This window comes from Aythya marila, assembly GCF_965140915.1.
Source record: "Aythya marila genome assembly, chromosome: 33".
In the NCBI taxonomy this organism is placed as follows: Eukaryota; Metazoa; Chordata; class Aves; order Anseriformes; family Anatidae; genus Aythya; species Aythya marila.
Genome location: NC_139074.1, coordinates 540196 through 567504, shown reverse-complemented (window position 1 = coordinate 567504; position 27309 = coordinate 540196). Strand labels below are relative to the sequence as shown.

At 57.4% G+C, this 27309-nt stretch overlaps 3 protein-coding genes across 3 annotated transcripts in view; all 3 read left to right on the top strand.

Annotated features, from left to right (window-relative positions):
• The first annotated feature begins 3349 nt into the window (after positions 1-3349).
• LOC309889251 (uncharacterized protein) overlaps positions 3350-27309 on the top strand; it is a 36904-nt gene continuing 12944 nt past the window's right edge. Inside the window, exons 1-13 of the mRNA XM_082782012.1 lie at positions 3350-3473; positions 5086-5349; positions 6005-6280; positions 6375-6647; positions 6732-6833; positions 6979-7011; positions 7184-7215; positions 7416-7589; positions 11091-11268; positions 11397-11660; positions 12325-12600; positions 12695-12967; positions 13051-13152. Of these exons, the coding sequence (XP_082638138.1) occupies positions 3356-3473; positions 5086-5349; positions 6005-6280; positions 6375-6647; positions 6732-6833; positions 6979-7011; positions 7184-7215; positions 7416-7589; positions 11091-11268; positions 11397-11660; positions 12325-12600; positions 12695-12967; positions 13051-13152 (2365 nt within the window). The 5' untranslated portion in view covers positions 3350-3355. The remainder of the gene's footprint in view (positions 3474-5085; positions 5350-6004; positions 6281-6374; positions 6648-6731; positions 6834-6978; positions 7012-7183; positions 7216-7415; positions 7590-11090; positions 11269-11396; positions 11661-12324; positions 12601-12694; positions 12968-13050; positions 13153-27309) is intronic.
• LOC309889168 (class I histocompatibility antigen, F10 alpha chain-like) lies at positions 11145-23106 on the top strand. Its single transcript, XM_082781917.1, is given in 6 exon segments — positions 11145-11268; positions 19910-20257; positions 21427-21690; positions 22346-22476; positions 22479-22623; positions 22718-23106. Coding segments are annotated over 5 exon segments (948 nt in total). The 5' UTR covers positions 11145-11268; positions 19910-20223; the 3' UTR covers positions 23092-23106.
• LOC309889225 (patr class I histocompatibility antigen, alpha chain G-like) lies at positions 15401-17570 on the top strand (the record flags this gene model as incomplete). Its single annotated transcript, XM_082781986.1, has 5 exons — positions 15401-15950; positions 16612-16845; positions 16966-17049; positions 17133-17234; positions 17379-17570. The coding sequence occupies 4 exons, from the start codon at positions 15401-15403 to the stop codon at positions 17225-17227; spliced, it is 963 nt and encodes a 320-aa protein (XP_082638112.1). The 3' UTR covers positions 17228-17234; positions 17379-17570.

The following is a 27309-nucleotide window of genomic DNA, read 5'->3' as shown; positions in this document are numbered from 1 at the left end:
GGCGCTGATGTTGTGAGGCTGCCAGGGCCAGGGACACAAGGACACTGGAGTGAGGGTCAATCATTAACTGGGGTGGGCGGGTGTCTAGGTTCGCCCACAGGCCCCAAGGGCATCGACCCTGATCAAGGATCCACGTGGATGAGGGGAAACAGGAGGGGAGGGTGCTGTGGGGAAATGGGATATGAGGGTCTACGGGGCAGTGGTGGGGAGGAGGGGGGCTACGGGGCTGTGGAGGGTATGGGACCCCAGGAGGCAGGGGGAAAATGAGAAATCTATGGGCACGGGGGAAATGGGTGTCTCGTGGGGTCTCTGAGGTGCAATGGGGAGAAGCTCATGTTCTAGACCATCTAAAGAAACTAAAGGTGCACAAGGCCATGGGACCTGATGAGATAGATCTGTGGGTCTTGAAGAAACTGTTGAATATATCTGCTAAGCCACTGTCCAGTATAATTGAGATGCTGTGGCAGCCCAATGAAATTTCCACTGACTGGGAGACAGGAAACATAACCCTCATTTTTAAAAAGGAAGACCCAGGGAACTACAGGCCAGTCAGTCTCATCTTTGTGCCCAGCCAAATAGTGGAGCAGATTCTCCTGGAAATTAGCCAAGGCTGATGGAGGTCACAAAGGTGATTGGTGACAGCCAACATGGCTTCAGTAGGGACAGATTGTGCCTGACAAATCTGGTGGCCTTCTACAGTGGGGTTACAGTGTTGGTGGATAAGGGAAGAGCAACTGACGTCATCTACCTGGACTTGTGTAAAGCATTTGACACTGTCCCCCCCATGACATCCTTGTCTCTAATTAGAGAGGCATGGCTTTGATGAAGGGACCACTTGGTGGGAATTAGCTGGATTAGTATTGCTTTTTGTCCTGGGTGTTGCTGAATCAGAATAGGACTGACTATGTAGTACATGTTATTCGGTGACATATGCATACCTTTCAGCAAATAGTGTAAGGAGAACACTCAAAGACCTGTTGGCTACCGGTCCTGGCTATGGTCCTGGCTGACAGACCATGAGACCATGGAGCAGGGGACGATGCATTTTACTGCTATTATCTTCCATTCTAATTGCAGGCTTTATGCTTTTTTTTTTTTTTTTCCTTTTTCTTTTTCTTCATCGTATTTATACCAAATCTCTGTGCGCATCACTTCTATCCAAGCCAGTATATGATGTGTGTGCTTTGCCTGCCAAACCACTCCAGAAGCTACAGCGCTGGACCTGGGTGGACACAAGTCTCACGTGCAAGCGAGTGGCACCAGGCACGCTGTATTTCCACTCCTGGTGGTCCATCAGTGGTAGGATTTGTTTACTAAAATGCACTCCTGATTGACAGGATACCCGCCATTGCAATCACAAATAATATGGCTTCACAGAAGATCCTGTCTAAAGAAAATTATTTGACATCTTTCTCACAGAAATGGCCCCCAGCTGGGTCCTGCCCGATGCCAGCTGCCCCCGTTCCTGGGGACAATTACTAATTAACTGTTTTTGTTAACTCTTTTTTATGTGAAAGGATGTAAAATGTGCACTTTGATGAAGTGATCCAGGCCAAGATGATCCAGACCTTACAGATATCAAAGGGAAGACTCATTAAGGAACGATTTAATCAGAACAACCATTTTGTAAGGTAAAACCCAACATACTCCCCTGAATGTGGAACTTGTTAAAAACATTTGGCTGAAAAACAAAGATAAATGTATCATAATGGGAACTGTCTGTAAATTAACCCAGGGGGGTGCAGGGTCCTTTTTTTGGGGGGCGGAGGGGCATCCCCATCCCCCACCCCCTGCCGCCCGCAGCACTTCTGCGTCACGCAACCCTTGGGACCACGTCTCTCCTTGGGATGGCAACCGGTGACATCAGGCGAGGTTCCAGCTGCCATTGGGGGACGAAGTTTCCATGGTGCCCACAGGATGGGGCAATGGGAGTGGGGCTGCTGCTGCTGCTGGGGGTCCTGGTTTGAGCCCAGCAGCATGGAGTGCGTGGGGCTGGGATGCTGGGGGGCTCCCGCTTCCCCTCCTGACGGGCCTAATTTGAGCCTATGTGTCAGTACATGAGGGTCCTGTTCTGTCTGCGTGAATTCATTGTTTGCCAGGACTGGTCAGGAGAAAGAGAATCACAGAGGGGCTGGGGTTGGATGGGAGCCACAAGGATCACTGGGTCCAAATCCTGGGTTCTCAAAGGAAAACCCAAAAAATCAGACCCTGTGTATGAGAGTGTTAGCCAACTGCTTGAACCCCATCAGGCATGATGCTGTGAGTGGTGCCCTGTGGAGCTTGTTCCAGTGCCTGACCACCCTGTCAGTAAAGAACCTTTTTGTGATATCAAGCCTGAACCATCCCGGTTGCAGCTTCAAGCTATCTCCTCAGGTCCTAATCGCTGGTCACTGTGAGAATTAAAGTTGTGTCTTTGCAGTAGAAACTTCCACTAACCTTGCATATTCAAAAGTGATTGTGCAGGCTTAACAGTGGGGAGTATGGTTGTCATGGTAATGGTTGGTCAAATAAAATTGTACCTACCTGGTATAGTAATAAGTGTCGAGTAGTTTGTGAACCTGTAGCACTCAGCCAATGAGAAAGTGGGGGAGGAATCAAGTGTCAGCTAATAGGGAATATAAGGTTATGATATACTTGCAGGACGTCCACCATTGCAATCACAAAAATGCTGCTTCAATGAGATCCTCGCCTGAGCCTGTGTTATTGGCTGCAAATTGTTTCTCACAAATTTGGGGCTCGTCCGGGATCCAGTCGCCTTCTGGGTAGCCCCCTTACCAGTGCAGCCAGAAGGCATGCCCCGCTGCTTTCAGCCTGTGCCTTGGTGACAGTGGTTCTGCAGAGAGCTGACGAAGAACGGAGGCTGGTTAAGAAGACAGGATGGATGAAGAGTTAGGGCAGAAAGCAAGGCAGGCACTCTGGCTTCGAGAACTGACCCAGTAACTGTGCACAGACCAAGGTAAGAAATAGGAAGCATTGCCTTGGGGGTCAGGCAAGATACTGTGTGAAGTGAGTGTGGAGCCCTGATCCATGGTCCCATAGGTCCACGAGGGGCACAGCCGGAGATGGCTGAAGCAAGAGTAGAAGTGAGAAAGGAAGAGTCTCAGGGAAATCCGGTGTATGGTGCTCCCTTACACCGTAAAGAGCTCAGCAGTACACCGGGGAATCTGGTTAACCCGTTAGTTAAGCCGGAAGCCCGGTCCCCACACCGCCCGCAGTGCTTTCACTTTCGCTTCTGGCAACCTGCGGGACCGCGATCTACCCGGTGCCCGGTGACGTCACGAGAATACCGGTTACTCATTGGTAGACGCGCGGGGGAGCCACCAATCGCGTCGTGGGGCAGGGGCGGAGCCGTGGGATGCCTTCGAGCTCGGGAGGCAGCTCGGGGCCCAGCGGAGCCGTGGGACCGGGACGGGCGGGGGCCCTGGGCCTCGTCCTGGGGCTGCTGCTGGGGGTCCTGGGCAGAGCAGCGAGCGGTGAGTGGGGCCGGGCCCTCCCGGCACCGGGACCCCCCGGGCCTCCCCTCTCCTCCCCTTCCCCTCCCTGGCTACCCCCCCGGGCTCGGCCTCCCCTCGGGGCTGCCCCTCTCAGCTGCCCCTGTTCCCGCAGAGCCCCGCTCCCTGCGCTATTTCTACACCGCGGTGTCGGACCCGAGCCCAGGGATGCCGCAGTTCGTGACCGTGGGGTCCGTGGATGGGGAGGTCTTTGTGTACTACGACAGCGAGACCAGGAGGAAGGAGCCCCGGGTGGACTGGATTGCGGCCAATACAGATCAGCAGTACTGGGACAGGGAGATTGAGATCTCACAGAGCAATGAGAAGTTTTTCCACGTGAACCTGGAGACGCTGCCAGCTTAGCAAGCTTATGCTGATCAGACGAAGTACTACCTGGAGAACACCTGCATTGAGTGGCTGAGGAAATACATGAGCTATGGGAAGGACGTGCTGGAGAGGAGAGGTGAGGCTGAGGGGGGATGCAGCACCAGGCTTTATGCAGGAGCGGGGTTAGTGCAGGGAGCTCAGCCTGGCCCTTGCTGCCACCCCCTCCCAAGAGTGCCCTGAGGTCCGAGTGTCAGGGATGGAGGCCAAGGAGATCCTGACCTTGTCCTGCCGTGCTCACGGCTTCTACCCGCGACCCATCTCCATCAGCTGGCTGAAGGCTGGCATGGTCCATCCTTCCTGTGCCACAGGAAGAAATCCTGTGTCCAGCAGGGACAGATGCACACACGCGCACAGACACACACAGACTCTTGACCCCAGCAGCCAGCACCAGGATCATGGGCTGTGACTCACCACCCTGCTCCAGCTGCTGGCACTGAGCCCTGCACTGGCCTCACTCACCCTCACCCCAGTCCCTAAATTGAAGAAAATGTTTAATGAGAAGTTACAGGAAGACAGGATAGAGTGGTGATTGGGCACAGTGCTCAGCCAGACAAGCACTGATGGGTCCTATTTCACACACAGCAGGCCCCTTTCCTTCCTTTTCTGCCTCTGTAGATCTTTGTTCCTTCTGCTCCCCTGCCCTGCACATCCCCCAGCCACTCTCCTTCCACACGCCCTTACAGCCTGCCTGGGCTGCACAGCAAGCAGGGTCCTGGGCTGCAGCAGGTGCCGTGTTGGAGCAGGCCAAGGGGACTTGAGGGGGCGAAGAGACCGAGTGTGGCTGCGGATTCTCTGTCCACAGCCCCTTCCCCCCCTCGCTGTCCGCAGCGCTTTCACTTTCGCTCTTGTCACTTGGGGGGCCGCCATCTGCAGGGTGACGTCACGAAAACAACGGATAGTCATTGGTAGATTTGCAGAGGAGCCGCCAATCGCTTCGCGGGGCGGAGCGAAACCTGAAAGGCAGCGTGTTTCAAATTCTGGAGGCAGCTCGGGGCACAGTTAAGCCATGCGACCGGGACAGGCGGGGGCCCTGGGCCAGTGCCCGGGGCTGCTGCTGCTACTGCTGCTGGGGGTCCTGGGCGGAGCAGCGAGCGGTGAGTGTGAGTGGGGCCAGGCCCTCCTGGCACCGGGACCCCCCGGGCCTCCCCTTCCCCTCTCAGCCCCCTCCGGGCTCGGCCTCCCCTCTCAGCTGCCCCTGTTCCCGCAGAGCCCCACTCCCTGCGCTATTTCTACACCGCGGTGTCGGACCCGAGCCCAGGGGTGCCGCAGTTTGTGGCCATGGGGTCCGTGGATGGGGAGGTCTTTGTGTACTACGACAGCGAGACCCGGAGGAAGGAGCCCCGGGTGGACTGGATTGCGGCCAATACGGATCAGCAGTACTGGGACAGGGAGACTGAGATCTCACAGAGCAATGAGAAGTTTTTCCGCGTGAACCTGGACACGCTGCAGGAGCGCTACAACCAGAGCAGTGGTGAGAGCGGATTGGGCTAAAGCTCTGCAGGCTGTGCTGTGGGAGGGGTGGGGGGGTCCCCAGCCCCACTGAGGCCTGGCCCTGGCCCCACGCTACTGTCCCAGCCCTTGCCGTGCTGTTCGGTCCCTGTGTGGTGTTGCTGTTATGGGGCTCCCAGACACCCTGTCCCTGCACCATGATGCTCCTGGTGCCTTGTCCCACACCCAGAGGGGTGCTTCCAGACCCAACCCAGCCTCTTGCCACCCCCATGCTGCTAAGAAACCTCCTGTCCCAGAGCTCGGAAGCTCCAGGTCACGCCATCCCACCCTTCCACATCGCCACAGCAGTCAGGACCCACAGAGCAAGAGGGACTCCTGCCCCCATTATCCCAGCCCCTTGCTTTCCCCATGGTGCTTCAGGCCTCCACCCCAAACCCTGAGGGATTTCTCCCACCCCAACTCAGCTCCTGGTCACCTCACAGCATTGACAACGCTGTACAAGGTCCTCGCTGCCCCAAAGTACTGTGGTGCTGTGCCCCAGCCCAGTCTTGCAGGGATGCATCAGTCTGAGACAGGGCAGTGTGTGGCACACGCATGCACTGCCAGTAGGGTCTGCACCTCATTAAAGGGCCAGGACTGGGGCTGCCCCTCACCCCCTGTACCTCATTGTCTTTCAGGGTCTCACACAGTGCAGCACATGTTTGGCTGTGACCTCCTCGAGGATGGTAGTATTAGGGGGTTTAATCAGTATGGCTATGAAGGAAGAGACTTCATTGCCTTGGACAAAGACACACTGACGTTCACTGCAGCGGACGCTGCAGCACTAATCACCAAGAGGAAGTGGGACCAGGAAGGAACTATTGCAGAGCAGATGAAGTACTACCTGGAGAACACCTGCATTGAGTGGCTGAGGAAATATATGAGCTATGGGAAGGATGTGCTGGAGAGGAGAGGTGAGAGTGAGGGGGGATGCAGCACCAGGCTGTAAGCAGGAGCAGGGCCAGTGCAGGGAGCTCAGCGTGGCCCTTTTATCCACCCCCTCCCAAGAGCGCCCTGAGGTCCGAGTGTCAGGGATGGAGGCCAACAAGATCCTGACCTTGTCCTGCCGTGCTCACGGCTTCTACCCGCGACCCATCTCCATCAGCTGGCTGAAGGATGGCGTGGTCCAGGAGCAGGAGACCCAGAGGGGGAGCATCGTGCCCAACAGTGATGGCACCTACCATGCCTGGGCCACCATCGTTGTCCTACCGGGGGACAGGAACAAGTACCAGTGCCGAGTGGAGCACGCCAGCCTGCCCCAGCCCGGCCTCTTCTCATGGGGTGAGCCCAGCAGCAGGGATTTCATGGGACTGGGATGTTCAGGGGCTCCCCCTTCTCGTGCTGATGGCCCTAATTTTCCCCCAGAGCCACAGTCCAACCTGATCCCCATTGTGGCTGGGGTGGCTGTTGCTGTTGTGGCTGTCATCGCTGCCCTGGCTGGATTTGCTGTCTGGAAGAGCAAGCAGGGTAACGTGCCTGGGCAGGTGAGGCAGAGGGGTGCGGGAGGAAGGCTGGGGCTGGGGGGGCTGTATGAGGAGCTGGGACACCTTTGGGAGGTCCCCCAGCCTGGCCGTGACATGTGGCTGGTGCTGATGCTTTGTTCTGTCTGCAGGGAAGAAGGAGAAGGGCTACAATGTGGCACCAGGTGAGTGACAGAGGTAGCAATGTCCCCAGCGTCTGCCCATCACTGGGGCAGTCTTGGGGCTCTGGTTTTTCTTGGGGTTCCCAACACAGCAGTGCCATGTTCCACTCGTGGTGTTGCTACCCTTCCAATCCAGGAGCTAGCAAAGGTGCTCACAACCACTCCTCTCTTGCAGGTAGTGACGGGGAAACAACAACTCGACCACAGGTACAGAATTAGGCTGGGGGTTCAGGCAGAAGCCCCAGGGAGGTTTTGGGGTCCCGGCTTGTCATGTCCGCTTGTGCCAGCCACACACAGGTTGTTGCTGTGCCCAACTGCTCCGTGGCTTCCCTTGGGAAACTCTCAGAGTAGAAGGTTTATGATGAAGATCTGTCACCATATCACGCTGTCTCTTTTTGTCCCTGCAGGGAGCAACCCCAGTGTCTAACCACTCTACTTCAGCCCGTGAGGGACCAGAAGGCCCCCTGTGCACTCTGTGCTGCAGCTGGATATGGACCCGTTCCCTCAACCTCTCGCATCTCCAATCAGCTACCTCAAGAGCAAAGCCAGAGCACAATTGGCTATGCGCACCTTCAAACAAATGAAACAGCCCAATGATTTGCTGATTTGCCACAAAGCGTGCCTGGTGTCTCACCTGGAGTGGCGGGTAGGAGAGGGTGGGCAAGGTGCTCCTATCCTGGCCTGGTGGGTCAGGGTTGCCCAAAGAAGCTGCATGGAAAAGTTGGGGAGGCATCAATGGAGGCTGGGAGCTGCATGCAGAAAGAGCTCAGCACAGTGAGCTTACGTGTTAGTACATGTAACCAGCCTGTTCAGTCTGGGTGAATTCATTATTTGCCAGGACTTGTCATGAGAAAGAGAATCACAGAGGGGCTGGGGTTGGATGGGAGCCACAAGGATCACTGTGTCCAAATCCTGGGTCCTCAAAGGAACACCCAAAAAATCAGACCCCGTATATGAGAGTGTTATCCAACTGCTTGAACTCTCATAGGCACGATGCTGTGATATATCCCCTGTGGAGCTTGTTCCAGTGCCTGACCACCCTGTCAGTGAAGAACCTTTTCCTGATATTAAGCCTGAACCTTCCCAGTTGCAGCTTCAAGTCATCTCCTCAGGTCCTATGGCTGGTCACTGTGAGAATTAAAGTAGTGTCTTTGCAGTAGAAACTTCCACTAACCTTGCTTATTCAAAAGTGATTGTTCAGGCTTAACAGTGGAGGGTATGGTTGCCATGGTAATGGTTGGTCAAATAAAATTGTACATACCTGGTATAGTAATAAGTGTCGAGTAGTTTGTGAACCTGTAGCACTCAGCCAATGAGGAAACAGGGGAGGAATCAAGTGTCAGCTAATAGGGAATATAAGGTTATGATATACTTGCAGGATGCCCACCATGGCAATCACAAAAATGCTGCTTCAGTGAGATCCTCGCCTGAGCCTGTGTTATTGGCTGCAGATTGTTTCTCACAAATTTGGGCTGCAAGGCCTCTCCACCCTTGATGGAATCCACAGATCCTCCCAGTCCCGTGTCATTTATCAACAACTTGATTGACAACTGTATTGACCAGTTTATGAATACCACATCTCAAGTGGACAATGCAATAGATTGCTGGCATTGTCAAAAAACAAACAAACAAAACCACTCGATACTGAATTCTATTGCTTAGTAAAACCAATCCATGAAACATTTTGGTATCAACCCAAGTCATCGTACTTATTCCCTGATGCTCTAAATTATCAGCCACAGCCTGTCAAAGCAAGCTCATGTAGCTCTCGAATAGAAAGTTGGGATTCCTTACCCAGTGTGCAATGAGCCTATCCTCAGAACTAGGTGGAGATATTGTCTATTTCAGTATTGCACAAGTTCCTCAAGGCCTGGATCATCTTGCCCTTGCCTTGAAGCACAGATTTTACAGCTTTTACCACAAGACAAAGTTAACAATACAAACTTAAATTGTTACTGGCATCAATACCCCATCACATCAATACTGGCCCCATGGTGTATTACAGTGCACCAGCAATTCAGTGCGGGTGGGAATAACAAGCAGTTGTAATTACAGCTGATATTACAATCACACCCCAGTGGGGCTGCTTTTGTAATGTCACAGCACAGGATCTTGTCTTGACGCTGACCTGAAATCCTCATCGTCCTGTGACAAGGAATCAACAGTTACCATCAAATTGTGCTTTTAATGGTTTGAAGTCCTGAAATCTTACATGGAAGTTCAGCAATAAAAATTGCCAAAGATGCTCGAATTTTACTGTTCTTTACTTTACACGCTATTCTACCTGTTCCAACCCACATCAGTTGGTTGCTGGACACTAGAGGCTGGGCTGGGCTGGATTGTGGTGAGTTAAGTGATGGCAGGAGCCTAGCTATCTCCTCCAGCTGCTGCAGCCCAGAACCCTCCTGCCTGGTCACTGGAACCAGTACAGAGCAGGACAGGCAGAAACACCCAGTGCCATCCTGCCTAGAATTTGGAGCCCAGCCGGGTGTCCAGGGAACTGGCACTTCTGCTCAGGCTGAGGTTAGCAGCTGCCACTTTCTGAGGGTCAGCCAGCAGCCAAGCTGAGCACAGGTCCCACAGACAGACACATGGACAGACACACACACGCGCACAGACACACACAGACTCTTGACCCCAGCAGACAGCACCAGGCCCATGGGCTGTGACTCACCACCCTACACCAGCTGCTGGCACTGAGCCCTGCACTGGCCTCACTCACCCTCACCCCAGTCCCTAAACTGAAGAAAATGTTTAATGAGAAGTTACAGGAAGACAGGATAGACTGGTGATTGGGCACAGCGCTCAGCCAGACAAGCACTGATGGGTCCTATTTCACACACAGCTGGCCCCTTGCCTTCCTTTTCTGCCTCTGTAGATCTTTGTTCCTTCTGCTCCCCTGCCCTGCACATCCCCCCCCAGTCCCACACCACTCCCAGTCCAAGGTGCTCCTGGTTCACATCTTATCAGTTGCAAAGTCCAGGCTGATCTTCCTGGAAGCAGCGCCTCTGCTCGCTTGCTTGCCAACACGGAGTATGATGGGGACGTTCCTTTCTTGTCACCATGCCCATGTTGGTTCTGTCAGGTCTGTGTCCAGCTAGAGGTTGTTTTCTGCTTGCTTTTCCCCTTTTCCACTGGTTTCCAATGCATGAGGTCTCCAAGCAACCTTGCTGGAAGAAACACTCTCGCTCTCCCATGCCCCCACCAGTCAGTGTGAGTGACCAGCTTTGGTTCTCACCCCTCTGCCCAGTCAGGCTTATGTCCCCTTCAGGTCTAACTTATGGCTTACTCTTTTTCTTATTATTCCTCATCCCAGTGAAGGAGGTCCTTGGCCAGATTCCCCTAGGGAGCAGACACACTCCTTCCACACGCCCTTACAGCCTGCCTGGGCTGCACAGCAAGCAGTATCTTGGACTACTGCAGCAGGAGCCGTGTTGGAGCAGGCCAAGGGAGGTGATCCTTCGATTCTGCCCAGTGCTAGTGAGGCCACCCCTGGGGCACTGGGCCCAGTGCTGGGCTCCCCAGCACAAGAGAGACCTGGAGAGAGTTCAGCGAGGGTCATGAAGGCGACGAGGGTGCTGGAGCACAGGGGGCTCCATCAGAGCACCAGGAAATTCTCATGGTGTGGGCAACCTCTTGCTGGCACAGGTTGGTGGGGTCTGCGTCCTTGGGCGTATTCAAAAGCCTCATGGGCATGGCCACGGACAATTGGCTCTGAGTGGCCCTGTCCCGTCTGGTCTGTGGGTGGAGGACAGGAGGTGGAGATGGAGATGGCCCCCAGTGGGGTCCTGCCCTATACTAGCTGCCCCACTCCTGGGGATAGCCCTGATGGGGACATGTCCTGGGTGCCCCTTTACTGAGTGGGTGCCCCTGCTGTCCCCGAGCACCACTGCAGCCCACGACAGGGCCGAGAAACGTGGGGGTTTGGGGGGTGGGCGAAGAGACCTGGTGTGTCCGGGATTTCCCTGTCCCCAGCTCCCCTCCCCCCCCGCGCCGCTCTCAGCGCTTTCGCTTTCGCTTCTGGCACCCTGAGGGAGCGCGATCTACCCGGCGCCCGGTGACGTCACAAGAAATCCAGTTAGTCATTGGTAGATGTGCGGAGAGCCACCAATCGCGTCGAGGGGCGAAGCTGGAGACGCGGGATGGCTTCGAGCTCCGGAGGCAGCTCGGGACACAGCGGAGCCATGGGACCGGGACGGGCGGGGGCCCTGGGCCTCGTCCTGGGGCTGCTGCTGGGGGTCCTGGGCGGAGCAGCGAGCGGTGAGTGGGGCCGGGCCCTCCCGGCACCGGGACCCCCCGGGCCTCCCCTCCCGTCCCCTTCCCCTCTCGGAGCCCTGCGGGCTCGGCCTCCCCTCGGGACTGCCTCTCAGCCGCCCCTGTTCCTGCAGAGCCCCACTCCCTGCGCTATTTCTCCACCGCGGTGTCAGACCCGAGCCCGGGGGTGCCACAGTTCGTGACCGTGGGGTCTGTGGACGGGGAGATCTTCGTGCGCTATGACAGTGAGACCCGGAAGAAGGAGCCCCGGGTGGACTGGATTGCGGCCAATACAGATCAGCAGTACTGGGACAGGGAGACTGAGATCTCACGGAGGAATGAGCAGGTTTCCCGCAGGCACCTGGACACGCTGCGGGAGCGCTACAACCAGAGCAGTGGTGAGAGCGGGCTGGGCCACAGCTCTGCAGGCTGTGGGAGTGGGTGATGTGGGAGGGGTGGGGGGGTCCCCAGCCCCACTGAGGCCTGGCCCTTCCCCCACGCTACTGCCCCAGCCCTGGCCGTGCTGTTCGGTCCCTGTGTGGTGTTGCTGTCATGGGGCTCCCAGACACCCTGTGCCAGCCCCACGATGCTCCTGGTGCCTTGTCGAACACCCAGAGAGGAGTTTACAGACACAACCCAGCACCTTGCCACCCATACGCTGCTCAGAACCCCCTGTCCCGGAGCTGGGGGGCTCCAGGCCACCCCCTCACAGCCCTTCACCGTCCCCACAGCAGTCAGGACCCCCAGAGCCAGAGGGACTCCTGCCCCCATTGTCCCATCCCCTTGCTTTTCCCATGGTGCTTCAGGACCCCAGCACAAAACCTGAGGGATTCCCCCCGCCCCATCTCAGCTCCTGGTCACCTCACAGTATTGACAACCCCGTACAAGGCCCTTGCTGCCCCAAAGTACTGTGGTGCTGGGCCCAAGCCCAGTCTTGCAGGGATGTGGCACTCTGGGACAGGGCAGTGTGTGGCACCTGCATGCGCTGCCAGTGGGGTCTGCTCCTCGTTAAAGGCCAGGACTGTGGCTGCTCCTCACCCCCTGTCTCTCATTGTGTTTCAGGGTCTCACACATGGCAGACAACGTATGGCTGTGACCTCCTCGAGGATGGTAGAATTAGCGGGTTTTTACAGTATGGCTACGAAGGAAGAGACTTCATTGCCTTGGACAAAGACACTCGGACATTCACTGCAGCGGACGCTGCAGCACAAATCACCAAGAGGAAGTGGGAGGAGGATGGGACTGTTGCAGAGCAGATGAAGTACTACCTGGAGAACACCTGCATTGAGTGGCTGAGGAAACACGTGAGCTATGGGAAGGCTGTGCTAGAGAAGAGAGGTGAGGGTTTGGGGGGATGCAGCACCAGGCTGTAAGCAGGAGCAGGGCCAGCGCAGGGAGCTCAGGCTGGCCCTTGCTGCCACCCCCTCCCCAGAGCGCCCCGAGGTCCGAGTGTCCGGGATGGAGGCCAACAAGATCCTGACCTTGTCCTGCCGTGCTCACGGCTTCTACCCGCGACCCATCTCCATCAGCTGGCTGAAGGATGGCATGGTCCAGGAGCAGGAGACCAAGAGGGGCAGCACCGTGCCTAACAGTGACGGCACCTACCATGCCTGGGCCACCATCGATGTCCTGCCGGAAGACAGGGACAAGTACCAGTGCCGTGTGGAGCATGCCAGCCTGCCCCAGCCTGGCCTCTTCTCGTGGGGTGAGCCCAGCAGCAGGGGATGCATGGGACTGGGATGTTCAGGGGCTCCCCCTTCCCCTGCTGATGGCCCTAATTTCCCCCAGAGCCACAGTCCAACCTGATCCCCATCGTGGCGGGGGTGGCTGTTGCTGTCGTGGCTGTCATTGCTGCCCTGGCTGGATTTGCTGTCTGGAAGAGCAAGCAGGGTAACTTGCCTGGGCGGGTGAGGCAGAGGGATGTGAGAGGAAGGCAGGGGCTGTAGGTGCTCTATGAGGAGCTGGGACAACTTTTGGAGGCCCCCAGCCTAGCCGTGACATGTGGCTGGTGCTGATGCTTTGTTCTGTCTGCAGGGAAGAAGGAGAAGGGCTACAATGTGGCACCAGGTAAGTGACAGTGGCAACATTGTCCCCAGCATCTGCCCATCACTGGGGCAGTCCTGGGGCTCTGGTTTTTCTTGGGGCTCCCAGCACAGCAGTGCCGTGTTTCACTTCTGGTGCTGCTGCCCTTCCTGTGCCTGCTCCTGGGCTGGGGCTCACAACCACTCCTCTCTTGCAGACAGTGACGGGGGATCCAGCTGCTCGAGCACAGGTACAGAATGAGGCTGGGGGTTAAGGCAGGAGACCCAGGGAGGTTTTGGGGTCCCAGCTTGTCATGTCCCTTTGTGGTTCCCACCTGTATGCAGGGTGCTGCTATGCCCAACCACTGCTTGGATTCCTAGGAAGACTCCTGGAGCAGTAGGTTTGGGACTGGGACATGGCCCCATATCACGCTGCCTCTTTTTGTCCCTGCAGGGAGCAACCCCAGTGTCTAACCACTCTGGTTCAGCCCATGAGGGACCAGAAGGCCCATGGGCACTCTGTGCTGCAGCTGGATGCAGCCTCATTCCCTCAACCTCTCGCATCTCCAATCAGGTACCACAAGAGCAATGCCACAGCATAATTGCATCTGCATGGCCTTCAAACAAAATAAACTGCCCAATGATTTGCTGATGTGCCACAAAGAGTGCCTGGTGTCTGATCTGGAGTGGTGGGTGGGAGCGGGTGTGCAAGGTGCTGCTATCCTGGTCTGGTGGGTCAGGGTTGCCCAGAAAAGCTGCATGGGGAAGTTTGGGAGGCATCGATGGAGGCTGGGAGCTGCATGCAGAAAGCTCAGCACACTGAGCCTACGCATCAGTACAGCAGGGGCCTCTTCTGTCTGGGTGAATTTGTTTACCGGGACTTGTCATGAGAAAGAGAATCACAGAGGGGCTGGGCTTGGATGGGAGCCACAAGGATCACTGGGTCCAACTCCTGGGTCCTCAAAGGAACACCCAAAAAATCAGACCCTGCTAATGAGAGTGTTATCCAACTGCTTGAACTCCGGTAGGCACGATGCTGTGATATATCCCCTGTGGAGCTTGTTCCAGTGCCTGACCACCCTGTCAGTGAAGAACCTTTTCTTGATATCAAGCCTGAACCATCCCGGATGCAGCTTCAAGCCATCTCCTCAGGTCCTATCGCTGGTCGCTGTGAGAATTAAAGTAGTGTCTTTGCAGTAGAAACTTCCACTAACCTTGCTTATTCAAAAGTGCTTGTGCAGGCTTAACAGTGGGGGGTATGGTTGCCATGGTAATGGTCGGTCAAATAAAACTGTACCTACCTGGTATAGTAATAAGTGTCAAGTAGTTTGTGAACCTGTAGCACTCAGCCAATGAGAAAGTGGGGGAGGAATCAAGTGTCAGCTAATAGGGAATATAAGGTTATGATATACTTGCAGGACACCCACCATTGCAATCACAAAAATGCTGCTTCAAAGAGATCTGAGCCTGTGTTATTGGCTGCAGATTGTTTCTCACAAATTTGGGCTCATCCGGGATCCAGTCGCCTTCTGGGTAGCCCCATTACCAGTGCAGCTGGAAGGCATGCCCCGCTGCTTTCAGCCTGTGCCTTGGTGACGGTGGTTCTGCAGAGAGCTGACGAAGAACGGAGGCTGGTTAAGAAGACAGGATGGATGAAGAGTTAGGGAAGAAAGCAAGGCAGGCACTCTGGCTTCGAGAACTGACCCAGTAACTATGCACAGACCAAGGTAAGAAATAGGAAGCATTGCCTTGGGCGTCAGGCAAGATATTGTGTGAAGTGAGTGTGGAGCCCTGATCCATGCTCCCGTAGGTCCACGAGGGGCACAGCCAGAGATGGCTGAAGCAAGAGTAGAAGTGAGAAAGGAAGAGTCTCAGGGAAATCCGGTGTATGGCGCTCCCTTACACAGTAAAGAGCTCAGCAGTACACCGGGGAATCTGGTTAACCCGTTAGTTAAGCCGGAAGCCCGGTCCCCGCACCGCCCGCATTGCTTTCACTTTCGCTTCTGGCAACCTGCGATCTACCGGCGCCTGGTGACATCACGAGAATCACGGTTACTCATTGGTAGACGCGCGGGGGAGCCGCCAATCGCGTCGTGGGGCAGGGGCGGAGCCGTGGGATGCCTTCGAGCTCCGCCGGAAGCTCGGAGCCCAGCAGAGCCATGGCACCGAGACGGACGGGGGCCCTGGGTGGAGCAGCGAGCGGTGAGTGGGAGTGGGAGTGTGAGTGCAAGCAGAAACCAGAGTGGGACTGTAAGTGTCAGTATGTGGGGGAGCGAAAGTGGGAGCAGCGCTGGGCCGGCCTCACCAACTGGGATGTGCTCTCCCAGAGCACCGTTCCCATCCCGAGCGTCTTCCGGTGCTCGGGCTCTTCTTTGGTCTGCCCCTGTGCCGCCTCAGATGACGCAGAGCCCTGGTCCCTGCTCTGTTTCCACATGTTGGAGTCGGAGCCGAGGCAGAAGCTAGGGCAGATCAACATTAGCGGGTACGTGAACTGCAAGCTCTTCAAGTACTACGACAGCAAGACCCAGAGGAAGAAGTGCCGGGCGAACTCCGTTCCGGCCAATACGGATCAGCAGCACTCGGACAGGCAGACTGAGATCTCATGGAGGAAAAAGAATATCAGCATTGGCCTGGAGACGCTGCGGGAGCAATACAACCAGAGCAGTGGTGAGAGCAGGCTGGGCCACAGCTCTGGGGGCTGTGGGAGCGGGTGCTGTGGGAGGGGTGGGGGGGTCCCCAGCCCCACTGAGGCCTGGCCCTTCCCCCATGCTACTGCCCCAGCCCTGGCCATGCTGTTTGGTCCCTGTGTGGTGTTGCTGTCACAGGGCTCCCAGGTGCCCCGTCCCAGCCCCAGGATGCTTCTGGTGCCTTGTCCCACACCCACAGGGGTGCTTCCAGACCCAACCCAGCCCCTTGCCACCTTCATGCTACTCAGAACCCCCTGTCCCGGAGCTGGGGAGCTCCAGGCCACCCAACCCCACCCCTTCACCATCCCCACAGCAGTCAGCCCCACCCCTAGAGGGGCTCCTGCCCCCACTGTCCCAGCCCCTTGATTTTCCCATGGTGCTTCAGGCCCCCACCCCAAACCCTGAGGAATTCCCCCCACCCCATCTCAACTCCTGGTCACCTCACAGCACTGACAACCCCGTACAAGGCCCTTGCTGCCCCAAAGTCCTGTGATGCTGGGCCCCAGCCCAGTCTTTCAGGGATGCATCAGTCTGAGACAGGGCAGTGTGTGGCACATGCATGCACTGCCAGTGGGGTCTGCACCTCATTAAAGGGCCAGGACTGTGGCTGCCCCTCCCCCCCGTCCCTCGTTGTGTTTCAGGGTCTCACACAGTGCAGTACGTGTGTGGCTGTGACATTGGTGCTGCCGTTCTTGAAGAGGTGCTTGAGCTGTACAGCTCTGATGGGAAGGACAGCCTCACTTCAGACAAGGACAAGCAGACGTACACTGAGGCAGATGCTGAAGATCAAATCACCAAGAGCAACTGCAAGGCGCATGGGTCTGATGCTGAGCAGATGAAGTGCCGCATGGCCAGCATCTGCACTAAGATACTGGGTAATTTAAATACCTATGGGAACGACACGCATGGGAGGGGGTATGCAGCACCGGGCTGTAAGCCGGAGCAGGGCCAGTGCAGGGAGCTCAGCCTGGCCCTTGCTGCCACCCCCTCCCCAGACCACCCTGAGGTCCAAGTGTCCAGGATGGAGGCCAACAACTTCCTGACCTTCTCCAACTGCACTTATGACGTCTCCTCACCGGGTGAGCCCAGCAGAATGGGATGCGTGGGACTGGGTTGTTTAGGGGCTCCCCCTTCCCCTGCTGATGGCCCTAATTTTCCCCAGAGCCACAGTCCAACCTGAACCCCATCGTGGTGGGGGTGGCTGTCATTGTCATGGCTGTCATCGCTACCCTGGCTGGATTTGCTGTCCGGAAGTGAAAGCAGGGTAATGTGCCTGGGCGGGTGAGGCAGAGGGGTGCGGGAGGAAGGCAGGGTCTGGAGGGGCTGTATGAGGAGCTGGGACACCTTTGGGAGGCCCCCATCCTGGCTGTGACATGTGGCTGGTGCTGATGCTTTGTTCTGTCTGCAGCGAAGAAGGGGAAGGGCTACAACGTGGCACCAGGTGAGTGACGGAGGCAGCGATGTCCCCAGCATCTGCCCATCACTGGGGCAGTTCTAGGGCTCTTGGTTTCTCTTGGGGCTCCCAGCACAGCAGTGCTGTGTTCCACTTCTGGTGCTGCTGCCCTTCCTGTGCCAGCTACTAGGCTGGGGCTCACGGCTGCTTCTCTGTTGTAGGCAGCGAAGGGGGATCCAGCTGCTCAACCACAGGTACAGAATGAGGCTGGGGGTTCAGTCAGGAGACCCAGGGAGGTTTTGGGGTCCCGGCTTGTCATGTCCCTTTGTGGTTCCCACCCGTATGCAGGGTGCTGCTTTGCCCAACCACTGCTTGGATTCCTGGGAAGACTCCTGGAGCAGTAGGTTTGGGACACGGACATTGGCCCCATATGACGCTGCCTCTTTTTGTCCCTGCAGGGAGCAACCTCAGTGTCTAACCGCTCTGCTTCAGCCCGTGAGGACCAAAAAGCCCCATGTGTACATTGTGCTGCAGCTAGATGTCCCTGTTCCCCCCAACCTCTCACATCTCTTATCTGCTACTGAAGGGCATTGCCACAGCATAATTGAATCTGCACGCCTTCAAAGAAAATAAACTGCCAATGATTTGCTGATTTGCCACAAAGTGTGCCTGGTGTCTGACCTGGAGTGGCGGGTGGGAGTGGGTGTGCAAGGTGCTCCTATCCTGGTCTGGTGGGTCAGGGTTGCCCAGAGAAGCTGCATGGGGAAGTTTGGGAGGCATCGATGGAGGCTGGGAGCTGCATGCAGAAAGAGCTCAGCACAGTGGGTCTACACATCAGTACAGGAGGGGCCTCTTCTGTCTGGGTGAATTTATTGTTTGTCAGGACTTGTCACAAGAATCGCAGAGGGGCTGGGGTTGGGTGGGACCTCTTGAGGTCCCCTTGCCCGAAACCACTCTTCATCACCACTGAAAGCCTGTTGCCCTAGACAAGTCCAGTGCACTTCTCACTATCTGCAATGTTGGATACTCCACAGCTCCTCTGGACTCCCATGAGCCTCCTCTGCTCCAGGCTGAGCAGGCCCAGCTCCAGGCACAGCTCCACAGCAATCACACCCCAGTGGGGCTGCTTTTGTAATGTCACAGCATAGGATCTTGTCTTGACGCTGACCTGGAAACCTCATTGTCCTGTGACAACGAATCAACAATTACCATCAAATTGTGCTTTTAATGGTTTGAAGTCATGAAATCTTACATGGAAGGTCAGCAATAAAAATTGCCAAAGATGCTCGAATTTTACTGTTCTTTACTTTACACGCTATTCTACCTGCTCCAACCCACATCAGTTGCTTGCTGGACACCACGGGCTGGGCTGGGCTGGATTGTGGTGAGTTAAGGGATGGCAGGAGCCAGGCTATCTCCTCCAGCTGCTGCAGCCCAGAACCCTCCTGCCTGGTCACTGGAACCAGTACAGAGCAGGACAGGCAGGAACACCCAGTGCCATCCTGCCCAGATGTTGGAGCCCAGCCAGGTGCCCAGGGACCTGGCACTTCTGCTCAGGCTGAGGTTAGCAGCTGCCACTTTCTGAGGGTCAGCCAGCAGCCAAGCTGAGCACAGGTCCCACGGACAGACACATGGACAGACACACACGCGCACAGACGCACAGAGACTCTTGACCCCAGCAGCCAGCACCAGGCCCATGGGCTGTGACTCACCACCCCGCTCCAGCTGCTGGCACTGAGCCCTGCACTGGCCTCACTCACCCTCACCCCAGTCCCTAAACTGAAGAAAATGTTTAATGAGAAGTTACAAGAAGACAGGATAGACTGGTGATTGGGCACAGCGCTCAGCCAGACAAGGTCTGATGGGTCCTATTTCACACACAGCTGGCCCCTTTCCTTCCTTTTCTGCCTCTGTAGATCTCTGTTCCTTCTGCTCCCCTGCCCTGCACATCCCCCAGCCACTCTCCTTCCACAAGCCCTTACAGCCTGCCTGGGCTGCACAGCAAGCAGGGTCCTGGGCTGCAGCAGGAGCCGTGTTGGAGCAGGCCAAGGGGACTTGGGGGGGCGAAGAGACCGAGTGTGGCTGCGGATTCCCTGTCCCCAGCCCCTTCCCCCCCTCGCTGTCCGCAGCGCTTTCACTTTCGCTCTTGTCACTTGGGGGGCCGCCATCTGCAGGGTGACGTCACGAAAACAACGGATGGTCATTGGTAGATTTGCAGAGGAGCCGCCAATGGCTTCGCGGGGCGGAGCGAAACCTGAAAGGCGGGATGTTTCAAATTCTGGAGGCAGCTCGGGGCACAGTTAAGCCATGCGACCGGGACAGGCGGGGGCCCTGGGCCAGTGCCCGGGCTCGGGGCTGCTCCTCCTCCTGCTGCTGCTGCTGCTGCTACTGCTGCTGGGGGTCCTGGGCGGAGCAGCGAACGGTGAGTGGGAGTGGGGCCGGGCCCTCCTGGCACCGGGACCCCCCGGGCCTCCCGTTCCCCTCTCAGCCCCCTCCGGGCTCGGCCTCCCCTCGGAGCTGCCCCTCAGCTGCCCCTGTTCCCGCAGAGCCCCACTCCCTGCGCTATTTCTACACCGCGGTGTCGGACCCGAGCCCGGGGGTGCCACAGTTTGTGGCCATGGGGTCCGTGGATGGGGAGGTCTTTGTGTACTACGACAGCGAGACCAGGAGGAAGGAGCCCCGGGTGGACTGGATTGCGGCCAATACAGATCAGCAGTACTGGGACAGGGAGATTGAGATCTCACAGAGCAATGAGAAGTTTTTCCACGTGAACCTGGAGACGCTGCCAGCTTAGCAAGCTTATGCTGATCAGACGAAGTACTACCTGGAGAACACCTGCATTGAGTGGCTGAGGAAATACATGAGCTATGGGAAGGACGTGCTGGAGAGGAGAGGTGAGGCTGAGGGGGGATGCAGCACCAGGCTTTATGCAGGAGCGGGGTTAGTGCAGGGAGCTCAGCCTGGCCCTTGCTGCCACCCCCTCCCAAGAGTGCCCTGAGGTCCGAGTGTCAGGGATGGAGGCCAAGGAGATCCTGACCTTGTCCTGCCGTGCTCACGGCTTCTACCCGCGACCCATCTCCATCAGCTGGCTGAAGGCTGGCATGGTCCATCCTTCCTGTGCCACAGGAAGAAATCCTGTGTCCAGCAGGGACAGATGCACACACGCGCACAGACACACACAGACTCTTGACCCCAGCAGCCAGCACCAGGATCATGGGCTGTGACTCACCACCCTGCTCCAGCTGCTGGCACTGAGCCCTGCACTGGCCTCACTCACCCTCACCCCAGTCCCTAAATTGAAGAAAATGTTTAATGAGAAGTTACAGGAAGACAGGATAGAGTGGTGATTGGGCACAGTGCTCAGCCAGACAAGCACTGATGGGTCCTATTTCACACACAGCAGGCCCCTTTCCTTCCTTTTCTGCCTCTGTAGATCTTTGTTCCTTCTGCTCCCCTGCCCTGCACATCCCCCAGCCACTCTCCTTCCACACGCCCTTACAGCCTGCCTGGGCTGCACAGCAAGCAGGGTCCTGGGCTGCAGCAGGTGCCGTGTTGGAGCAGGCCAAGGGGACTTGAGGGGGCGAAGAGACCGAGTGTGGCTGCGGATTCTCTGTCCACAGCCCCTTCCCCCCCTCGCTGTCCGCAGCGCTTTCACTTTCGCTCTTGTCACTTGGGGGGCCGCCATCTGCAGGGTGACGTCACGAAAACAACGGATGGTCATTGGTAGATTTGCAGAGGAGCCGCCAATGGCTTCGCGGGGCGGAGCGAAACCTGAAAGGCGGGATGTTTCAAATTCTGGAGGCAGCTCGGGGCACAGTTAAGCCATGCGACCGGGACAGGCGGGGGCCCTGGGCCAGTGCCCGGGCTCGGGGCTGCTCCTCCTCCTGCTGCTGCTGCTGCTGCTACTGCTGCTGGGGGTCCTGGGCGGAGCAGCGAACGGTGAGTGGGAGTGGGGCCGGGCCCTCCTGGCACCGGGACCCCCCGGGCCTCCCGTTCCCCTCTCAGCCCCCTCCGGGCTCGGCCTCCCCTCGGAGCTGCCCCTCAGCTGCCCCTGTTCCCGCAGAGCCCCACTCCCTGCGCTATTTCTACACCGCGGTGTCGGACCCGAGCCCGGGGGTGCCACAGTTTGTGGCCATGGGGTCCGTGGATGGGGAGGTCTTTGTGTACTACGACAGCGAGACCCGGAGGAAGGAGCCCCGGGTGGACTGGATTGCGGCCAATACGGATCAGCAGTACTGGGACAGGGAGACTGAGATCTCACAGAGCAATGAGAAGTTTTTCCGCGTGAACCTGGACACGCTGCAGGAGCGCTACAACCAGAGCAGTGGTGAGAGTGGATTGGGCTAAAGCTCTGCAGGCTGTGCTGTGGGAGGGGTGGGGGGGTCCGCAGCCCCACTGAGGCCTGGCCCTGGCCCCACGCTACTGTCCCAGCCCTGGCCGTGCTGTTCGGTCCCTGTGTGGTGTTGCTGTCATGGGGCTCCCAGACACCCTGTCCCTGCACCACGATGCTCCTGGTGCCTTGTCCCAGACCCAGAGGGGTGCTTCCAGACCCAACCCAGCCTCTTGCCACCCCCAAGCTGCTAAGAAACCTCCTGTCCCAGAGGTCGGAAGCTCCAGGTCACGCCATCCCACCCTTCCACATCCCCACAGCAGTCAGGACCCACAGAGCAAGAGGGACTCCTGCCCCCATTGTCCCAGCCCCTTGCTTTCCCCATGGTGCTTCAAGCCTCCACCCCAAACCCTGAGGGATTTCTCCCACCCCAACTCAGCTCCTGGTAACCTCACAGCATTGACAACGCTGTACAAGGTCCTCGCTGCCCCAAAGTACTCTGGTGATGGGCCCCAGCCCAGTCTTGCAGGGATGCATCAGTCTGAGACAGGGCAGTGTGTGGCACACGCATGCACTGCCAGTAGGGTCTGCACCTCATTAAAGGGCCAGGACTGTGGCTGCCCCTCACCCCCTGTACCTCATTGTCTTTCAGGGTCTCACACAGTGCAGCACATGTTTGGCTGTGACCTCCTCGAGGATGGTAGTATTAGGGGGTTTAATCAGTATGGCTATGAAGGAAGAGACTTCATTGCCTTGGACAAAGATGCGCTGACGTTCACTGCAGCGCGGACGCTGCAGCACTAATCACCAAGAGGAAGTGGGAGCAGGAAGGAACTATTGCAGAGCAGATGAAGTACTACCTGGAGAACACCTGCATTGAGTGGCTGAGGAAATATATGAGCTATGGGAAGGACGTGCTGGAGAGGAGAGGTGAGAGTGAGGGGGGATGCAGCACCAGGCTGGACGCAGGAGCAGGGCCAGTGCAGGGAGCTCAGCCTGGCCCTTTTATCCACCCCATCCCAAGAGCGCCCTGAGGTCCGAGTTTCAGGGATGGAGGCCAACAAGATCCTGACCTTGTCCTGCCGTGCTCACGGCTTCTACCCGCGACCCATCTCCATCAGCTGGCTGAAGGATGGCATGGTCCAGGAGCAGGAGACCCAGAGGGGGAGCATCGTGCCCAACAGTGATGGCACCTACCATGCCTGGGCCACCATCGTTGTCCTGCCAGGGGACAGGAACAAGTACCAGTGCCGAGTGGAGCACGCCAGCCTGCCCCAGCCCGGCCTCTTCTCATGGGGTGAGCCCAGCAGCATGGGATGCATGGGAATGGGATGTTTAGGGGCTCCCCCTTCTCTTGCTGATGGCCCTAATTTCCCCCAGAGTCACAGTCCAACCTGATCCCCATCGTGGTGGGGGTGGCTGTCGCTGTCATAGCTGTCATCGCTGCCCTGGCTGGATTTGCTGTCTGTAAGTGCAAGCAGGGTAACGTGCCTGGGCGGGTGAGGCAGAGGGGTGCAGGAGGAAGGCAGTGGCTGTACGGGCTGTATGAGGAGCTGGGTCACCTTTGGGAGGTCCCCCAGCCTGGCCGTGACATATGGCTGGTGCTGATGCTTTGTTCTGTCTGCAGGGAAGAAGGGGAAGGGCTACAACGTGGCGCCAGGTGAGTTGATGTGGCAGCATTGTCCCCAGCGTCTGCCCATCACTTGGGCAGTCTTGGGGCTCTGGTTTCTCTTGGGGTTCCCAGCACAGCAGTGCCATTTTCCACTTGTGGTGCTGCTGCCCTTCCTGTACCAGCTCCTGGGCTGGGGCTAACGGCCATTTCTCTTTTGCAGGCAGCGAAGGGGGATCCAACAAAGCAAGCACAGGTATGAGGCTGGGGGTTAAGGCAGGAGCCCCAGGGATTTTTTGGGGTCCCAGCTTCTCATGTCCCCCTGTGGTACCTGCAATCAGGGTGTTGCTGTGCCCAACTGATCCGTTGCTTCCCTGGGGAAACTCTCAGAGTAGCAGGTTTGGGATGAAGATGTGGCCCCATATGACGTCACTAAAACAACGGATAGTCATTGGTAGATTTGCGGAGGAGCCGCCAATCGCTTCGCGGGGCGGAGCGAGACCTGAGAGGCGGGATGGTTCAAATACCGGAGGCAGCTCTGCGCACAGCTGAGCCATGCGACCGGGACGGGTGGGGGCCCTGGGCCAGTGCCCGGGGCTGCTACTGCTGCTGGGGGTCCTGAGCGGAACAGCGAGCGGTGAGTGTGAGTGGGGCCAGGCCCTCCCGGCACGGGACCCCCCCCCGGGCCTCCCCTCCCCTCCCACCCTCTTCCCCTGCCTCTCTCCCTCCACTCCCCTGCCCCACCCGGAGTCCTCCAGGCTCGGCCTCCCCTCCAGGCTGCCCCTCAGCCGCCCCTGTTCCCGCAGAGCCCCACTCCCTGCGCTATTTCTACACCGCGGTGTCGGACCCAAGCCCGGGGGTGCCGCAGTTCGTGGCCGTGGGGTCCGTGGATGGGGAGGTCTTTGTGTACTACGACAGCGAGACCAGGAGGACAGAGCCCCGGGTGGACTGGATTGCGGCCAATACGGATCAGCAGTACTGGGACAGGGAGACTGAGATCTCACGGAGGAATGAGCAGAATTTCCGCGTGAACCTGGACACGCTGCGGGAGCACTACAACCAGAGCAGGGGTGAGAGCAGGCTGGGCCACAGCTCTGCAGGCTGTGGGAGCGGATACTATGGGAGGGGTGGGGGGGTCCCCAGCCTCACCGAGGCCTCGCCCTGCCCCCACGCTACTGTCCCAGCCCTGGCCGTGCTGTTCAGTCCCTGTGTGGTGTTGCTGTCATGGGGCTCCCAGACACCCTGTTCCACATCCCCCTCCCAGCCCTTCCACATCCCCACAGCAGTCAGGACCCCCAGAGCCAGAGGGGCTCCTGCCCCCATTGTCCCAGCCCCTTGCTTTCCCCATGGTGCTTCAGGCTCCCACCCCAAACCCTGAGGGATTCCCCCCACCCCATCTCAACTCCTGGTCACCTCACAGCATTGACAACCCTGTACAAAGCCCTTGCTGCCCCAAGGTACTATGGTGTTGGGGCCCAGCCCAGTCCTTCAGGGATGCAGCACTCTGGGACAGGGCAGTGTGTGGCACCTGCATGCGCTGCCAGTGGGGTCTGCACCTCGTTAAAGGGCCAGGACTGTGGCCACCCCTGACTCCCTGTCCCTCGTCTTGTTTTAGACTCTCACACATGGCAGTGCATGTATGGCTGTGACCTCCTTGAGGATGGTAGCATCAGAGGCTTTCAACAGTGCGGCTACGAAGGAAGAGACTTCGTTGCCTTTGACAAAGACACGGAAACGTACACTGCATCAGATGCTGCAGCAGAAATCACCAAGAGGAAGTGGGAGGAGGATGGGACTGATGCTGAGCGCTGGAAGTACTACCTGGAGAACACCTGCATTGAGTGGCTGAGGAAATACGTGAGCTATGGGAAGGATGTGCTGGAGAGGAGAGGTGAGGCTGAGGGGGGGATGCAGCACCAGGCTGTAAGCAGGAGTAGGGCCAGTGCAGGGAGGTCAGCCTGGCCCTTACTGCCACCCCCTTCCCCAGAGCGCCCCGAAGTTCGAGTGTCCGGGATGGAGGCCAACAAGATCCTGACCTTATCCTGCCGTGCTCACGGCTTCTACCCGCGACCCATCTCCATCAGCTGGCTGAAGGATGGCATGGTCCAGGAGCAGGAGACCCAGAGGGGCAGCACCGTACCTAACAGTGATGGCACCTACCATGTCTGGGCCACCATTGATGTCCTGCCAGGGGACAGGGACAAGTACCAGTGCCGCGTGGAGCACGCCAGCCTGCCCCAGCCCGGCCTCTTCTCATGGGGTGAGCCCAGCAGCAGGGGGCATTGGGACTAGAGTGCTTTGGGTCTCCCCCTTCCCTTCCTGATGATGGCCCTAATTTCCCCTAGAGTCACAGTCCAACCTGATCCCCATCGTGGTGGGGGTGGCTGTCGCTGTCATGGCTGTCATTGCTGCCCTGGCTGGATTTGCTGTCTGTAAGTGCAAGCAGGGTAACGTGCCTGGGCGGGTGAGGCAGAGGGGTGCGGGCGGAAGGCAGTGGCTGGAGGGGCTGTATGAGGAGCTGGGACACCTTTGGGAGGCCCCCAGCCTTGCTGTGACATGTGGCTGGTGCTGATGCTTTGTTCTGTCTGCAGGGAAGAAGGAGAATGGCTACAACGTGGCGCCAGGTAAGTGACAGAGGCGGCAATGTCCCCAGCGTCTGCCCATGACTAGGGTAGTCTTGGGGCTCTGGTTTCTCTTGGGGTTTCCAGCACAGCGGTGCCATGTTCCAGTCATGGTGCCGCTGCCCTTCCTGTACCAGCTCCTGGGCTGGGGCTCACAACCACTCCTCTCTTGCAGGCAGTGATGGGGGATCCAACAGCTTGACCACAGGTACAAAATGAGGCTGTGGGTTAAGACAGAAGCCCCAGGGAGGTTTAGGGTTCCCGGCTTGTCATGTCCCCTTGTGGTGCCAGAACACAGGGTGTTGCTGTGCCCAACTGATCCGAGGCTTCCCCCGGGAAACTCTCTGAGTAGTAGGTTTATGATGAAGATGTGGCTCCATATGACGCTGTCTCTTTTTGTCCCTGCAGGGAGCAACCCTAGTGTCTAACCGCTCTGCTTTAGCCCATGAGGGACCGGATGGCCCATGGGCACTCTCTGCTGCAGCTGGATGTAGCCTCATTCCCTCAACCTCTCCGATCTCCAATCAGCTACCTCAAGAGCAAAGCCAGAGCACAATTGGCTATGCACACCTTCAAACAAAGGAAACAGCCGAATGATTTGCTGATTTGCCATAAACTGTGCCTGGTGTATGACCTGGAGTGGCGGGTGGGAGCGGCTGGGCAAGGTGCTCCTATCCTGGCCTGGTGGGTCAGGGTTGCCCAGAAAAGCTGCATGGGGAAGTTGGGGAGGCATCGATGGAGGCTGGGAGCTGCATGCAGAAAGAGCTCAGCACAGTGAGCCTATGTGTCAGTACAGAAGGGGCCTCTTCTGTCTGGGTGAATTTGTTTGCCAGGACTGGTGAGGAGAAAGAGAATCACAGAGGGGCTGGGGTTGGATGGGAGCCACTAGGATCACTGGGTCCAAATCCTATGTCTTCAAAGGACCACCCAAAAAATCAGACCCTGTGTATGAGAGTGTTAGCCAACTGCTTGAACTCTAGCAGGCATGATGCTGTGAGTGGTGCCCTGTGGAGCTTGTTCCAGTGCCTGACCACCTTGTCAGTGAAGAACCTTTTTGTGATATCAAGCCTGAACCATCCCGGATGCAGCTTCAAGCTATCTCCTCAGGTCCTATCACTGGTCGCTGTGAGAATTAAAGTTGTGTCTTTGCAGTAGAAACTTCCATAACCTTGCTTATTCAAAAGTGCTTGTGCAGGCTTAACAGTGGGGGGTATGGTTGTCATCGTAATGGTTGGTCAAATAAAATTGTATCTACCTGGTATAGTAATAAGTGTCGAGTAGTTTGTGAACCTGTAGCACTCAGCCAATGAGAAAGTGGGGGAGGAATCAAGTGTCAGCTAATAGGGAATATAAGGTTATGATATACTTGCAGGATGCCCAACATTG